This window comes from Callospermophilus lateralis, chromosome 18, assembly GCF_048772815.1.
Source record: "Callospermophilus lateralis isolate mCalLat2 chromosome 18, mCalLat2.hap1, whole genome shotgun sequence".
In the NCBI taxonomy this organism is placed as follows: domain Eukaryota; kingdom Metazoa; phylum Chordata; class Mammalia; order Rodentia; family Sciuridae; genus Callospermophilus; species Callospermophilus lateralis.
In genome coordinates, this window is record NC_135322.1 from 10465924 (window position 1) to 10482012 (window position 16089).

At 47.7% G+C, this 16089-nt stretch overlaps 2 protein-coding genes across 5 annotated transcripts; one reads left to right on the top strand and one right to left on the bottom strand.

The window, feature by feature from the left end:
- Positions 1–488: 488 nt before the first annotated feature.
- Qpctl (glutaminyl-peptide cyclotransferase like) lies at positions 489–10900 on the bottom strand. 4 transcript variants are annotated; one of them, XR_013089205.2, is made up of 8 exons: positions 10640–10900; positions 10017–10160; positions 8828–9109; positions 6998–7150; positions 6795–6894; positions 6194–6310; positions 3617–4455; positions 489–1734 (listed from the first exon to the last, which is right to left on the bottom strand). XR_013089205.2 is itself a non-coding variant. In XM_076838890.2 (8 exons), the coding sequence occupies exons 1-7, from the start codon at positions 10847–10849 to the stop codon at positions 4310–4312; spliced, it is 1152 nt and encodes a 383-aa protein (XP_076695005.1). In that variant the 5' UTR covers positions 10850–10900; the 3' UTR covers positions 489–1734; positions 4302–4309. The 4 variants fall into 4 exon arrangements, 3 of the variants coding, with proteins under 3 accessions (XP_076695005.1, XP_076695006.1, XP_076695004.1); XM_076838890.2 differs by having other exon boundaries at positions 4302–4455; XM_076838891.2 differs by lacking the exon at positions 3617–4455.
- Positions 10901–11556: 656 nt separating this feature from the next.
- On the top strand, positions 11557–15002 carry Snrpd2 (small nuclear ribonucleoprotein D2 polypeptide). The gene is made up of 3 exons (XM_076838478.1): positions 11557–11661; positions 12865–13044; positions 14724–15002. Coding segments are annotated over exons 1-3 (357 nt in total). The 5' UTR covers positions 11557–11659; the 3' UTR covers positions 14899–15002.
- Positions 15003–16089: the final 1087 nt, after the last annotated feature.

A 16089-nucleotide genomic window follows, 5' to 3' on the forward strand; every position in this document is an offset into this window, starting at 1 on the left:
TCTTTCTTTAAAAATCCAGTGTTGAGCAAAAATGGTGGTCCTCGAGTCATCAGGAAGCCAGGCCCCTTAGCTCAGTATCCCATCATTCCTTGTCTTTGCACTTAGCCTTGTGGCCTAAGGGGACTGCTAGCAGAACTCCTGCCTGACTGTGTTGCAGTGGGGGTACCCCTTCCTCTCATGAGTCCTGCACTGCACCTCTGCATCTCAGTGCTCAGCATGTGGCCACATGGAAGGGCTGCGAAGGAGACTGGGAGTGCAGTCTTGTAGCTGGGTTCAGTATGCCCAACCAAAAACCTGTTTAAGATCCCAGTAATTAAAGTTTTAAAATTGTCAGTTATTTTAAAAGCTAAAAGTGGAATTAAGACATCTTTTTTAAAATTTATTTTAGTTGTTGATAGACCTTTATTTTATTTACTTATATGTGGTGCTGAGAAACGAACCCAGTGCCTCACACATGCCAGGCAAGTGTGCTGCTGCTCAGCCCCAGCCCCAGCCTAAGACATCTTTTTAATTAAGTATAAAAGAGAAAAATGAATACTGAGCAGGAAGTAGCAGTTGCTGACGTTCTTATCAGGGAATCAATATCCAGAGAAACTAGGGAATATCATAGTAGTAACTCAATGCTTAGATTTTAGAACCAAAGAGACCTGAGTTTGAATCTTAGGTTTGATTTTGTGGGGCTTCAGTTTCTCCTCAAGTGTGAGTTTGGTTCCTTCTGCTGAAAACAACTGAAATAACAAATTTCCTACAGAGCTCAGATGGTCAGTAAAATACCGTAGGACCCACGAGACAAAAAGGGAAAAGTATGTGGGCCCTGAAGCCACTTTTGCCCTTAGGACATTTGCTGAAGTGGATAAACTTGGGTTTCCTATGTGACATCCTTACTGGGACAGACAGGCTGAAGTCCTGCACAGTGTAATAAGAGTCAAAGGAGTGGGGATCCCAGAGCACTACACACTCAGGTTAGCATGATCCAGAAGATCCTGGAGATGTTTGGAAAGCAGGGGGAGCACAAGACCAAAGGAAAGGAAAAACTGACCCTGAGAATTGGGGGTCATAGACTGCACAGGTTTGCAGCCAGGTTCACATCACCTGAATGATCCAGGGTACATTTGCTGAGAGGTTGAGCAGAAACAGTGGAAGGACTGTCATCTAAAATTCCACAAATAATCCTTTCAGACAATGAATAGTAAACAACCACACATGGAAATAAAGCAATAAAAGTAGGAACCAGCAGAAACAACTCTCTGGACAGGTCCACAGAGTTTTCAGATGGAACTCAGTCACATATTAAGTAAAATATCATAAATTTTTTTTGGTAAAAAAATTTAAGAGCTTGGAAATATCAGCAGGGAATCTCAAACTAAAAACTCTCCTAGCAGATTGGGGAAGGGGGCAGGCAGCCCACAGACAGAACTTGTAGAAATGAAAACTATAGTAACCATATATATTGAATTAAACCTAATGAGAGAAATGCAACACAGAAACACAAAACAAACCTGAGAAAATAGGAAAGAAAGGTTATGGAGGACAGTGAGAAGGTCTAACACACATTCCAGAATCAAGAGAGATGGTGCAAAGATAATATTTAAAGATGTGATGGTTGAGAATCGCATACTAATGAGACACCAATAAACCCAGTGAATCATAAGCAGGGAAAATTTTTTTAAATGCAGTGATGGCACCCAGCTGTGTGATCTTGGGCAGTTGGTTCCTCTGAAGCTGTTTCTTAATCTGGAAAATAAGAATACGGGTTGAGCGTTCCTTATCCAGAATTCGTGGCATCACATGTGTTTTTAAGATTTAGGATTTTGGAGTGGGGAGTGCTTGGTATTTTTATATATACATATCTCAAGTTAAAAACAAAATTCGGGCCTGGGGATGTAGTTTGGTGGAATACTTGCATAGCATGTAGGAGACCCTGGTTCCATCCTTTGTGCCTCAAACAAAAAGCCCACAAAACTTATTTGCTTTATTTATACCTTATACACAGAATCTGAAGGTGATTTTATACATTTTTAGTTCACCAGCACTTTAACTGCAACCCGTCACCTGAAGTCAGGGGTGGAATTTTCCACGTGTGGTGTCAGTACTCAAAAAGTTTTGAACTTCAGAGCATTTCAGATTTTTGGATTAGGGATGCTCAGCCTGTCCCAACAATTCCTCAGGAGACTGGTAAGTGCTCAAAACTTGTACACCTATGGTTCCTTCATAGAGTGAAGCTGAGGGAGCCCAAGTATGAGTGTGCGTGGGAGCTGCAGGGCTTACTGGCCTGGAAACCTGGGGAAACACCAGTTTGCCAAGCATCAGCAGCCTGATCTGTAAAATGGGTCTCATAGTCCTTACCCTAGATTCAAGCCAAAAATGTTCATAGAGTCATTTAAAAGCCACATGCTACTTTTTTCCAGCAAACTAGTCATCCAGCACACCCAGCACAGGTGACATGGACAAAGGAGGACACAGGGGTCCTTGGAATCACAGCTGCATGTGAAACGGGTCTCTCCAAACAACTGGTTCACAATTCTCTCAGCCACCTCACCTGCAAAATGAGGACTGAAATTGTACCTACTTCAGGGTTTGGGGGCAGACATTGAGTTGATGTAAGTAAATTGCTTGTGCCCAGCACATAGTAGGTACCCAATAAATGTCAGTGACTAGAAGAATCTAAGTTGAGGACTTCTGGTTTCCTCCCTATTTTGATATCTTGAATTTCAGCCCTGGTGTTCCCTGGAGTCTTCTGCATCACTGAGTTGACTTGGAAGGCCCATGTTCACCTTCCTCATTTAATAACCTTCCATCTTTTTTTTTTTTTTTTTTTTTGGTACCAGGGATTGAGCCCAGGGGCACTTAACCAGAGATCTACATTCCCAGCCTTTTTTATTTTTTAGTTTGAGACAGGGCCTTGCTAAGTTGCTGAGGCTGCCTTTGAACTTTTGATCAGCCTCCTGAGCCGCTGGGATTATAGGTGTCTGGCATAACCTTCCATCTTGTCTTCTGGGGATGGAGCCCAGGGCCTCACACACTAGACAAGTGCTCTGCCAGCGAGCTGCACCCCCATGTGGCTCCCTGCATCTAGGGCTTTTTTTTTTTTTTTTTTTTTAATATTTATTTTTTAGTTGTAGTTGGACACAATATCTTTATTTTATTTATTTTTATGTGATGCTAATGATCAAACCCAGGGCCTCGCACATGCTAGGCAAGCGCTCTACCGCTGAGCCACAATTCCAGCCCTTGCATTTAGAGTTTTCTTTTGAGTAGGTTTACTAAGTTGCTATGCATGCACTAAGCAGCATCCTTAAAGACAGGGTGCCCCAAACTCTGCTGAGAGACTCCCTTAGGTTGTTAGAATCCCACCCCCTCCCTTGAGTCTGGCTCAATAGGTCTGGGGTGGGGCTTGCAAGTCTGCCTTTTTAACAAGGTCCATAGCTGAACATGAAGATTAGGTGGGGCTGGAGATTCTTCCTCACTGCACTCAGTAATACCCACCATCCTGCTTGTGGGTGACAATGGGTTGGTATAACTAGTGGAGCAATTCTAGGTGTGTCTGATCCATTCCTGCCGTAAGTCCTCTCAAACATTCCAATCCCTGTGTTTCCCAAAATATCTTATGAAGTACCTAGTTCTGTGTGGTGCTTCCTAATTATGGGGCTCCATGATGAGATACTTTGGGAACCACTGCATTCTTTGTCCTACTGTGGAGAATTCAAGTTGTGCAGTGAAGAAATGCATATAATGTCCACCCCACTAGCTTGATTTCTGATCCACTTAAAACTCTGGTTTGTTGCCCATTGGGTCAGGCAGATCTGGAGCACCAAGGCCTTGGCTTCCATCTCTGTTCTGTCTGAGCCCAGCCTCTGTGGGCCTCCCTGGGGAGATAGAGGTCTCAGGAGCAAGACTGCCATTCCGGAGAATGAAATGACACACAAACGCAAGCCTCAGAGACTTCGTTTGGTTGGATGCTGCTGTTCCAGATGCCAGTCCTTGGTTTGCTGACTAAAAAACAGCGTTTGGTCCCTGCAGACCTTCCAGACCAAGTGTTTGCCTCAGGGCAGGGCCCAAGCTCTTGTTCTTTTGGCTCTCGAGAACCCCCACGGTGGTCCCTTCCATGTCCTTGAAGCGTGGGTAGCTTCAGACAAAAGAAAATGGACTTTCCAATTGTAGCACAGATAGGAGCCGAAGGTGTCAGAAAGGACAAGCTAGCATGCTGGAGGTTGACCCAGCTGAGCTCCGCTGGCACTGGGTGCCTTGGCATATGCCCTGGTGGACACTTCTTCCTTAGAGTAAGGTCCTCAAGCACTGACCCAGCAGGCTAGAGCCCCAGGTACTCGGCCAGGAACACAGCGAGGATGCGGCTCAGGTTGTAGACTGTGGGTGGGTGGAGATTGGCCTCGGAGTCAGAAGGTGTGTGCCACACGGTGGGGAAGGGCGTGGAGATGAGATGGAGCACGGGGACCCCTGAAGGTGAAAGAGGAGACTTGGTCAGGCCTGCTTTGGCCCACAGCTGATCCAGAGACCAGGACCAGGCCCAGGCTCTGAATAAAGAGTTTAAATGTGTGAGTATACATGCTAGTTTTTTAAAAAATCTCTATACCTTTTGTTTTCATAACAAATTAGAGAAACAATGGATTATGGAGAAAATAGAAGATGAGAAAGATGTCCTTGATTCTCCTTACCAGATATACGTTTTCTCTTTAATAATAACATTTATATTGTACTTGCTGGATTCCAGGCCCTAGCCTAATATCTATCTATCTAGCGCTCTCTCTCTCTCTCTCTCTCTCTCTCTCTCTCTCTCTCTCTCTCACACACACACACACACACACACACACACACATTTTATCCTTACAGTAAATCCTTTAAGGTAGATAGTTACTGTCACTACCTTCATATTATTTTTAATTTTTTTGAGACAAGGAACTTGCTATATAGCCTCAGGCTGATCTCAAACTCACAGGCTCCCAAGTAGCTGAGACTATAAGTGTACATCACCATGCCCAGCTTTTAACTTCATTTTTATTGATGTGGAGACTGAGGCAGAAGGAATCAGGGAAAATGACTGATTGCCTAAGTTCCCATATCTAGTAAACAGGCAGAATTTGACCCACACCACCAGGATTGGGTCTGTGCTGCTAACACCTGTACTTTTATTGGTTCCTGTCCTCAGAGTGCTTGGCTGTGTTTGCTCAGATGGAGCAGGTGGATTCTGCCCATCACTCCATCCCTGACACCTAGTTCAGCACCTACCTAGGGAAGCACTGAGCATTCGCTGAATGAACCAATAAAGAAGCCATTGTTATAAAGGGTGTAGCTCTGTGGAGGAGCACTTGCCTGGCATGTGCAAGGCCCTGGGTTCATCCCCAGCACCACAAAAAAATAAATACAATAAAACAAAGAAGGCATGGTAAGGATGCCTATTTGTTGACTAAGTAAATTATACAGTAAAAATGTTAAAACCAGTTTTTAGCATTTACTATACGTCAAGCACTGTGTAATAGGCATTTATATACCTGGTCTCATCTAATCATGAGCTCTTGTGTGTGTGTCAGTCTGTCTCTTCGTTTTTCAGAAGAAATTGACTTAGGCTAAGTAATTATCTTTAGTTCAACCAATGGTAAGTTGCAGATCCTAGAACCTAGATCTGACTATTCTAATATCTATGTTCTTAACTCCTATACCAGATGTGTTCAACCCTGACTGGGCATTAAATTATGTGGGAGCTTTGTGAAGATCATGTAGAGCCCAAGATTGTGAGTACATTTTTTCCCCCTGTGGTACTAATCGAATCCAGGGCCTTGGGCATGCAAGGCAAGCACTCTACCAACTGAGCTATATCCCCAGCCCTCCAGAGCACAAGATTGTGAATCAGTAGGGCTGAAATGTGATTGGGCAGTTTTTTAACTCCTTTGGCAATTCTGCTGGGCCACCAAGGCCTTGAAAGACTTTAAAAGGAATCACTGTGGCACAAATAATTAACATTTCTTATGTGCTGTGCGCTGGTCCAGATAAGGCCTTTACATTAGCACAATGCTCTCAACAACTTCTGAGCTATCCTTATTTTACAGATGAGGAAACTGAGGCACCAAGAAGTTAAGCAATATGCCACCGGCCCCCACCTGAGAAGGGGCCATTGCCAGGGCTGAGTTGTGGCTTCCTTGAGCCCCCATCCCCATTATTCCCTGCTTAGGGCAAGTACCTCTATGGAGGAAGGGGAGGTGGTCATCTTCCACAGAGCCAGGAGGCTCCCCGGGCTGGAAGTACATCACCTCCTGGGGATGAGACTGTAGCAGGTTCAGACGGTGCAGACGCTTTTCTGGAAGTGGTGGGGATTAAAGGCAGGGGTTAGTCCTTGCCAATCAGAGAAGCCCCAGTTCACAAATTTGAGAGGATCAGTTTCCAGAGACAGAACACTAGTCGTCCCAACATGAATGAATGTTTTTCCTTACTGTGGGCTCCCCACGCTCCTCGTCTAACCTAACCCTGAGTCTAGGAGTAGACGCCCCTCTTATTGTCATGATCATGCCCTTTTCACAGATAGGAAATTGAAGCTCAGAGAGGTGAAGCTCATCCCCAAGTTCACAGACTCAGGCTATGAGACCAGCTGTCTCTCCCTGGAGCCTGTTTTTTATCTCTACACTTGACCTCTGTGGGATCAGCTTGTTTCATCCCTAGTCCTCAGAGACCAGGGAGGTGGAAGGAGCCCTGGGTGAGCCCTTAAACAACAGGTGCCTGGCCCACCAGCTCAGCTCTCCGTCCTGCATCCCAGCTGCACCTGCCTCTGCCATGTTCACTCTTACCAATGCTCCTCAGCCGGTGGAACCAGCGGAGAGTGCGGGGGAAGTGACTGTAGAAGGTTGGGTTGGGTGCTCCCAGAAGATCAAGAAGCACAAAGAGCTCCTAGGGAGAGAGTCCAGGGGTGGGGTGGGGCCAAGCAGGATCCTGCCAGACCCACTCCACCTTCTCCCTCCCTTTGCTAGAACCCAATGGGCCCTGGTCTTACAATAGCCTGGATCCTCGTGGGGCCAGGACTGTGGGGTATGGACTCCATGAGCTGCGCTAGGTGCCGGGAGCCATAAAGAGAATCCTTGGGTCCCCACTCCTTCAGCGCCTCTTCACCATCCAAGAAGAGCAGCTGTAGTGTCACCGAGGCTGCCTGTGGGAGCAAGTACCCAAAGCCAGCTCACTGCCAACTCTCAGCGTCAGTCCACCCACATGCCCTTCCACCTGCACAGTTGGGTAGGACCAAGCCAGAGTGCCTGGGTTCAAATTCATACCCTGCTGCTCATGGCTGAGCAAATATGGGTAAGTTAATAACTTCCTGAGGCCTTAGCTTCCTCATCTGTAAATGGGGTTAATTATAGTTGTATTCATAAGGTAGAATTCGGACAGAACAGTGCCTGGCATATGATAACTAAACAATGTTAGCTCTGGTTATTATTCATCAGAATCAGTTTAGTGGGAGAGACCCACAGTTGAATTTATAAACAATGAAATGCAGTTAAGACAGATGTTTCCAGGAACTGGTGTTCTGAAAGAGCGCAGCAGAGGGATGCGCTGGCCTAGAGAAGACCTGGGGTCTGCTGGGAAGGATGTTCACACTGAGGTGAGGGGTTACGAGCTGGCTGCCAGGTGTGGAGCAGAGGGAAGAGTATTTCCAGGCTAGGGAATAACATGGACTAAGCCTGGGGCCATGGAATGGGCCAGAGCAGTTTGAGAGGAGACCAGAGGGATGAGCAAGGTCCAAGAGAGTTTGGGCTTTGTTATAAGGTCATTCGGGAGCTGGAAAGGGGTTTGAGCAGGGGACAAGCATGTTTTCATTTACTTATTCATTCATTCAATCATTCATTCATTCCACAAACTTCTATTGATGCCCTAGTTTATGTCAGGCAATATTCTGATCCAAGAGATACAGCAAGAAACAAAAGCAGCCAAGTCCCTGCCTTCCTAGAGTTTATTCTAGTTGGGAGATAGGCAAACAAAACAGAAAACACCACAAAGGGCAGGGGGAGGGAAGAATCAAAGTTTATTGGATTAGACAAAAAGGAATGAATGGAAGGGAGCAGGGATGGAAATAGGAAAGACAGTAGAATGAATTGGACGTAACTTTCCTATGTTCATATATGATTTATATGACCAGTATAACTCCACATCATGTTCAACCACAAAAATGTGATCCTAATTAGAATAAGTTATACTCCATGCATATGTCAAAATACATTCTACTGTTTTGTGTATCTATAAAGAATAAATTTAAAAATAGTTAACAAAATAATATAAAGCATGAGATGATGACAGGGAGTTACTTTAGGGTGGTTGGGAAAGCCTCTTAGAAGAAATGTGATTGGAGTGGATACCTGAATGGAAAGGAGGAAGGAGATGCCATTGGAGTGGATACCTGAATGGAAGGGAGGAAGGAGGAAAGGCTGATCTGAAAAAAGCACATTCTATACAGAACAAACAGCAAGTGCAAATGTCCGGAGGTAGAAGAGGACCCTGTGGGTGTGAGGGACCTGGAGGAGGTAGGTGTGGCTAGAGCAAAGTGAGGGGTGTAGGGTATGAGATGAGACTAGAGGGCTGGCAGGCACACACAGCCAGTAAGAATTCTGGTTTATGCTTGGAATAAACCAGAGTTTTAAACCAGAAACCTTATTGGAGCCATGGGAAGGTTTGGACAGAAATGGGACAGGATCTGACATTCAAGGCACGTGGCTCAGTGCATGGAGTGTAGGTTGGGCAAATGACCAAGGCAAGAGTTGGTGGGGGTTTGGACCAAGGTAGGAGAGGCCCGCCCACCCCTCCTCCCACTCCTCCTTCCACCCCTGTTCCTCACCTGCTCCTTGGCCCTGCTCAATAACAGATCAAGGGCCTGGGCCAGCTCCAGTAGCAGGGCACAGGGCACAGCCGAATCCGTGGCCCCTACAAAGGGGCCTGACCCAGGAGGGAAGAGCTTCGAGTCATAATGGCAGGCAAGGGTGAGGTGATGGGCAGCCCCTGGGTCCAACGTGGCCACTATGTTGCCAAAGTCCAGTGGCCCCAGGGGCGTCAACGCTGTAAAGGGATCCAGTTCTACATGCCAGCCTGCTGTCAGGGTCCGCAGCGTGGCCTCCAGGAACTAGTAGCAAGAAAGAGATGGGAGGGTGGACAGGGACTGGGGAGGAGGTGGGGAGAAGAGCCATGTGACCTGAGCCCTGCAGAATGGTCAGGCTGACTCAGAAGTCCTATTTTGGTTTAAATCATTCCTTTTCCACACTTCTACTGAGTACCAACTGAGTGCCACATACTGGGGTGACCCCACCTCTCTCTCAATGTCAACAAGACTAATCATAGCTTATTCTTTTTTTTTTTTTTTTTTTAGTACCAGAGATTGAACCTGGGGCATTCAACCACTGAGCCATATCACAAGCCCTTATATACTTTTTTTAGAGACAGGGTCTTACTGAGTTGCTTAGGGCCGTGCTAAGTCGCTGAGGATGACTTTGAACTCCCGATCCTCCTGCCTCAACCTCTCAAACTGCTGGGATTACAGGCATGCACTGCCACAACTGGCACAGCTTACTCTTAAACATCACTATGTGCAAGCCCTGTTCTAGGAACTCTGTGGGTAACAACCATCAACAAATGGCCCCATGAGGGGAACAAAGTCCCAGAGAGGTTTAGAAACTAATACTGGGTGAGGTGGATTGGAAACATGGTATCTGGAAGGCAATGTAGAGATGTTACACCACGAGTTCTGAAGTCTACCCACTTCAAACCCCAGGTCTACCATTTATTAGCTGTGGGATTCTGGGCCTCAGTTTCCTCATCTGCATAGTGATTATCATACTGGTTCTCACCTCATAGGGCTATTTTCTGGGTGTGCCTAGCACACAGTAAACCTTCAGCGGGGACAGTGCAAACTGGTAGTGTGTGCATGTTTGGGACTCCAGACTCAGATTAACTCCAGGGGATCTTGGACAGGTTGCCTATTTCCCAATTACTGGGAGGCTAGAGATTCAGGGATTAGAGATAGGACCCTTTACCTTTCTGACTTGGAGATTGCCTGGGCTGCCAGGGGTTCGCACAATCAACAGAGGACGCAGGTAAGTACTCCAGAGACGCTGTGGGTCTAGCTGCCCCACCACCCATCGCAGCCTGTCTTCTGGGAGGCTTCCAATCGGCGGGGCCTTGAAGGGAGAAGGGATACGGAAAAGAAGAATGAAAGCAACCCCCATTTCGATCCTATCCCGGCGCCATTGCCCCCAAGGAGCTCCTGTTTCTTTTGGCAGAGCCTCCAGGATCGGAGAGTTCTAGGATAAATCCTAGGCTCAGGAAAAGTCCCTCCAAATCCATCGGGTCCAGCCTACCGCAATCCTGACCGGGAAATGGAACTCCGGTGAGAGGAAGAGAGACTTCCAAATAATTAACTTGAGGCATAAAGCCCAGATCTCCCAACCTTACTACTTCAGACGCTACCTCTTAAAGGAGAGCTACTATTACAGGATAAGAAAGAAGATTTATTCCGTTGGAAAAGGCATGCGCTCAAATGACGGACAAGGTGGCACCTGCGGCTAGGGCCATACGATACAGCTACGTCAACCGAAACTGGGGAAGGGGAAGTGGGGAACACGTACTCCTGCGGTGCCCTTCCCCTGCCCGTCCTCACCCGCAGCTGCGGGCGCCGCGACAGCTCCTCAGTCCCGCGGTGCCAGCTGCTCCAGATGATGTAGAACGCGGAGCCCACGGCCAGCGCCAGCAGCAGCACGGGCAACAGCTGCACCCGCGGTAGCAGGCGGCGCTTGGGCAACGAGGGTGGCTCCGTGAGGCCACGTTCCCCGAGCCGTAACCGGGGCCGACCGCGGCCACCGGAAGGCATGGCAGCTTTGCCCTGAAACCGGTCGGGGACCGCGGATTGAGTTTAGGCCCAGCCAAGTTCCGCCCCATGGAATCACAAACCCAATGAGCAACAAGAGCGGCTAGACCATCCCACCCGAGCGGGCAGTGAAACCAATGGTAATTCGTGTGTTGAGGACACGCCTCCCTGACTCCCTGGGGCATTGGGGTTGGTTCCCCTGAGGGTTGCACAACCCTAAAGGAAGCACGAAAGGAATAGGGACCGCCTCCGCGGAGGAGGAAAAGCCAATGAGCAGCGTTTGATCAGGGAAAACACCGGGCCACACAGGTCCACGCCCCTCCCGGATGTAGGCTTGGGATTGGTTGTGCAGGGTCGGAAAGATCAATAGATACGTCGAGGAACGGTCCCTGAAGAAGAAGGAGCTGTGACTATCCCTGAAGAGAGGAGTGGATTGGCTTCGCGGGGCCGCGCCCCCGAAGACAGGGCCGGCGGGCATTTGGAAATGGCGTGTCGTTTCCCTCCTTCGATCTATACTATTCTACAACGAAATTATTTGAGTCCGGACCCCGTTTCTCCTCTCCATTGTCGTGAGCATCTGTCCCGTATGATCCTGAGTGGCCTCGAGCCACTACTGGAGGCTTTTACCCCATCCCTGCACAGCCGGCGGGGATCGCTATGGCAACAGGCCACGCCCCCTGTCCAATGGTTGGTTTGCGCAGGCGCCCACGGAAGTGGGCCACAGGAAGCGGAAGTCCCGCCTCTCCTCTCTCCTCTCCAGAGGCCGAAGCAACGCGGAGGAGACGGTAGCTACTTGAGGACGCAGCTGCCACCATGTGAGGCTGGGCTGGGATTAGGCGGCTGGTGCCAGTTTGAGGGTGTAAATTTCGCCGATTTACGGTGGAAGGGGTTGAGCAGAGCCTGGGCGGAGGGAGAGGTCTTAGCGGATGAAGTGGCGTACTTTTCTCCTGAAGAGTTTGAGAACCGGCGTGGGGTCTTTGGCGGATCTTGCGTTCGGGAAAAGGGACTGCTTTATTACATAACGGACTAGAGCTTTCCTAGTTAGTCTTGTTCAAGTGAATTTTAAGGGGAAGCTATGTAGATTAAAGAACCTCGGGGAGGGAAGTGGGGACTATTAGGAGTAACGATTCGCGACAAGGGACATAGCCACATCATTTAAGCTGCAGATGGGTGGCTTTTACAATAACAAGTCACTGAAGTGATTTTGCTTATTTATTCAGCAGATATTACATTGAATGCTCATGTGTCGGGCACTGTTTTGGGATACATCAGTGAATAAAAGGTCCTCACCCCCAAGAAAAAGTTCCCACAAAGGTTTATTAGGAGACGGGAGTAGGCAGGCCACAGTTAGAGTAATAAACGAGTTTAGGGTATGTTAGGTGATCAGAGCTGCGAATAAAGAAATAATCAAGTAGGGTAAAGACAATGAGGAATGCCAGTACCTTAATAATTATCACAGAAGGAACATTTGAGCAAAGACCTGAAGAAAATGAGATAGTGAATTACATAGTTATTTGGGGGTTCCAGGCAGAGGGAAAAACAAATGTACAGACCTTGAAGTGAAAGTTTGCCTCCTGTATTCAAAGACCACCCAGGAGGCCAGTGTGGCAGAAATAGAGTGAGAGGGGGCAGAGGTAGGGTATTGGAAAAAGTAGATTTTCCTTTTATCACAAGATGGGACATGGAGGTTTAGGCCTTGGAAAGAAATGGTCAGATTGTGGATGTAGATTTGATGTAGGAGGTGATGAATTAAGTAGACATCAGAGTTCTTGCCCCGAGAACTGGAAAGATGGAGTTGCCAACAGAGATGGGGAGTACTGAGAATAGACTAGAAGTAGGTTGAGGTAGTCGGACAGTTGGGAACTAAGCCTGGGACAGGCGAAGTTAGAAACGTCTGTCAGGCATCCAGGTGGTGATGCCAAAACAGATGAGAATGGGTGATGTAGGGCAAGGCCTTGATCACTCATGCTCCCAGCCTAAGCCCTTCTCAATTCTGGGTTCTATACTTGCTTATTCAGGAGCCTCCTCAACAAGCCCAAGAGTGAGATGACCCCAGAGGAGCTTCAGAAGCGGGAGGAGGAGGAATTTAACACAGGTCCACTCTCTGTGCTCACACAGTCAGTCAAGAACAACACCCAAGTGCTCATCAACTGCCGTAACAATAAGAAACTCTTGGGCCGTGTGAAGGCCTTTGACAGGTAAGCAAAGGGTGTAGATGTAGAAAAGCTGCCTCAGCTCTGGTCTGAAGAGCCTGAATAAAAGACTTCTCGGAAGCCATAGAACAGCAGAGGGGAGGGGCATCTTAACACCACAAGGTATGGCTGTCTCTCCTTGCCCTCCAGCTACACAGTGCAGTGGTAATGGACATGGACCTAGGAGCCAGCTGCCTGGGTTCATGTTCCAGCTCTACCTCATAGCAGTCAGGTGCCCTTTTGTAAGTGACTTTCTTATAGGTACAATAATGGTAATTGTGGGGTGTAGAGATTCAGTGACTTAATACATGTAAAGTGCCTAGTACAGCATTTGGCACACAGTGCTCTTAATCAGTTTGCAGTTAATTACATAATTAGAGCATCCACCCCCACTGGGTACTATTTTAGGCTCTGGAGACACAACATGACTAACACAAACATGGTTCCTGATTTCAGGGAATTTATGCTCTCAGTAAGGAAACCAATGCAGTGCACATAAATGTGTGTCATATGTGATGATGGGTTTTCTGAAGAAAAATAAAACAAGAGTGTAGACTGTTGGGAAAGAGTCACTTCATCCCACTGTGCCTTGCATTCCTGCTCTAGAGGCTAGGGATAACAATGTTTATATAATAGTGGTTTACATGATATTATTTTTTCTTATGAAGGTGAGTCTCCGCTTTTCTCCATCTCCATTAGCCTTCCAGCCCACTGCCACCCTTTCCTGCCATTTTGACTCCCATGCACTCACATATAGGTGTTCAGGGGTTCCTTTGTGGAGTTAAGAGGTGTCTGTGTGTTATAGCAATGGGATTTTTGTTGTTGTGGGCTTTTTTTTAATGGGCATGTGCCACTGTGTCCAACTTTCCCTGCCAATCAATTTCACCTCACAGTACCTCTCATACAAAGCTCCCTCACCCTCCTCCTCTTTTTTTTTTTTTTTTTTTTTTTTTTTGGTGGTGCTGGGGATTGAATTCAGGGTGCTAGGCAGATGCTCCACCACTGAGCTATACCCCTGCTGATTCTCTTCATATCACCACCTGACGGTATATTCTAGATCCCTGTTCCCTTGTTTCTTGCTCTTCTCTTGGCTGCGGTGCACACCACAAGGACAGGCATCTTTTACTCACTGCCCTGGTGGTTGTGTTTCAAAAGATGTGTGTCGGCTGCATTTAGAAAGCATTTGTTGAATGAGCCAGTCCCTTGCTGTCATCACACATGTCCACCCAGCACTGTGAGGACAGGGACAACAGGACTGGAGCACAAATATCAGGTGCCACCTCAGGTCCCAGCACCCCAGGAGCCTCTAGGTCTCCAGAAGAAGGTGCTTTTCTGTTGCTCCTCCTAAATACTTAACCACACATGAGGAGCTGTGTTTGCCTTTACTCTGTGCCAGGCTGTGCTCTGAGTGCTTTTCAGAAATGCTGTATTTATTCATCTGATCTTCACAGCAGTCCTATGAGAAAGGAACCATGATTTTTTCCATTTTAGAAAAGCGGAAACTGAGGCACAGGGGGATGAAGTCCTTTGTTCAGGCCTCTCTAAAAACATGGAGATGAAGCCCAGTTGTCCTTGGCCCAGGACCTGCACCTTCTTTATACCATGCTGCTGGGCAGAGGAAGGGTATTTAGAAGATTCCCCACCAACAACAACTACTCTTGCTTCCCTACTCCCTGCCCCACCAGGCACTGCAACATGGTGCTGGAGAATGTGAAGGAGATGTGGACCGAGGTCCCCAAGAGTGGCAAGGGCAAGAAGAAGTCCAAGCCAGTCAACAAGGACCGCTACATCTCCAAGATGTTTCTGCGTGGAGACTCCGTCATTGTGGTCCTGCGGAACCCCCTCATCGCTGGCAAGTAGGGGCTCCTTCCCACTGTCAGAACTTGCTTCCCTGTCCTGTGAAGACCTGCCCTTTGTGATCGGAATAATAAAGTCCTGTTTTGTTTTTGTTTTTGTTTTTTAAATCCTAGTGGTATCTGTCTATTCCCAGGGCTTTGTGAGTGGTGCAGCCTTGGGACAGAGGGAGAGAAACACCTGTATGTGGGGGTAAATGCTGATTCCAGAGCCCCTGAGCATGTGATGAGTCGCTTTCTCTGCCCTATCCAGGCCTCACTTCTGGAACTATCCATGAAGTGGATAGGTTAGACACAAATGACCTCACTAAGAGCCCAACTCAATTTTCTTTTGGTCTTTTTTCCCACTTGTCCTGTGAGCAGACATCCCCCAGGTGTCTAGCTGTATGTCATAATACTAGGGACACAGTGGTGTCTGGGAATCCCACCCTGCCCTTGCAGGTGGAGGAGTGGGTGTGCACTTGGGGCAGGCAGCACTCTGATACTGTTAGGATGCCAGGCTCAGTGCTCCAAGGTGTCCTCCATTTTCTAGAAGAGGGAGCTGAGGCACAGCAGAGTGATGTGACTTCCCAGGGACATCCAGCTGGGAAGTGATGGTATGATTCAAACCTGCCTGCTCCTGGTCCTGTGACTTCTGGTCCTGAGCTCTGCTGCCCCTCAAATTACAGCATACTTAAAACTTGAGAGGAATTCTCTACAAACTCAAGGAGGCCTTACTTATTGGGAGGATTAAGGACAATCTTCATCTTGCTGTGGTGTGTGCGGATGTATTCTGTCTTCCATCCTTGGATCTCTGTCTTCCAGATAGGGCCAAACTAGAGAAGCAGCCCTCAAAAATGATGCACATGTGCAGGGCACAGTGACGCACACCTGTAATCCCAATGGCTCCAGAGGCTGAGGCAAGAGGATTGCAAGTTCAATGCCAGCCTCAGCAACAGTGAGGTGCTAAGCAACCCAGTGAGACTCTGTCCCTAATTAAAGCACAAAATAGGGCTGGGGATGTAGCTCAGTGGTCAAGTGCCCCTGAATTCAATCCCTGGTACTCTTCCCCCCCCTCCCCCACAAAAAAAAAAAAATTAAAAAGATGCGCATGGGGCTGGGCTTGCGGCTCAGGGGTAGAGTGCTCACCTAGCCGTGCGAGGCCCTAGTTTGATTCTCAGCACCACATAAAAATAAGTTAAATAAAGACATTGTGTCC

Excerpts from the sequence above, each read along its gene's own strand:
- Qpctl (XM_076838890.2), bottom strand. The coding sequence starts at position 10,849 with ATGCCTTCCGGTGGCCGCGGTCGGCCCCGGTTACGGCTCGGGGAACGT. Across the intron at positions 10,161-10,639 it reads CGCGGCGCCCGCAGCTGCGG|GCCCCGCCGATTGGAAGCCT; the intron begins GTGAGGACGGGC and ends TCTCCCTTCAAG. Across the intron at positions 4,456-6,193 it reads CCTCCCCTTCCTCCATAGAG|GGGTCCCCGTGCTCCATCTC; the intron begins GTACTTGCCCTA and ends TTTCACCTTCAG.
- Snrpd2 (XM_076838478.1), top strand. Across the intron at positions 13,045-14,723 it reads CGTGTGAAGGCCTTTGACAG|GCACTGCAACATGGTGCTGG; the intron begins GTAAGCAAAGGG and ends CTGCCCCACCAG.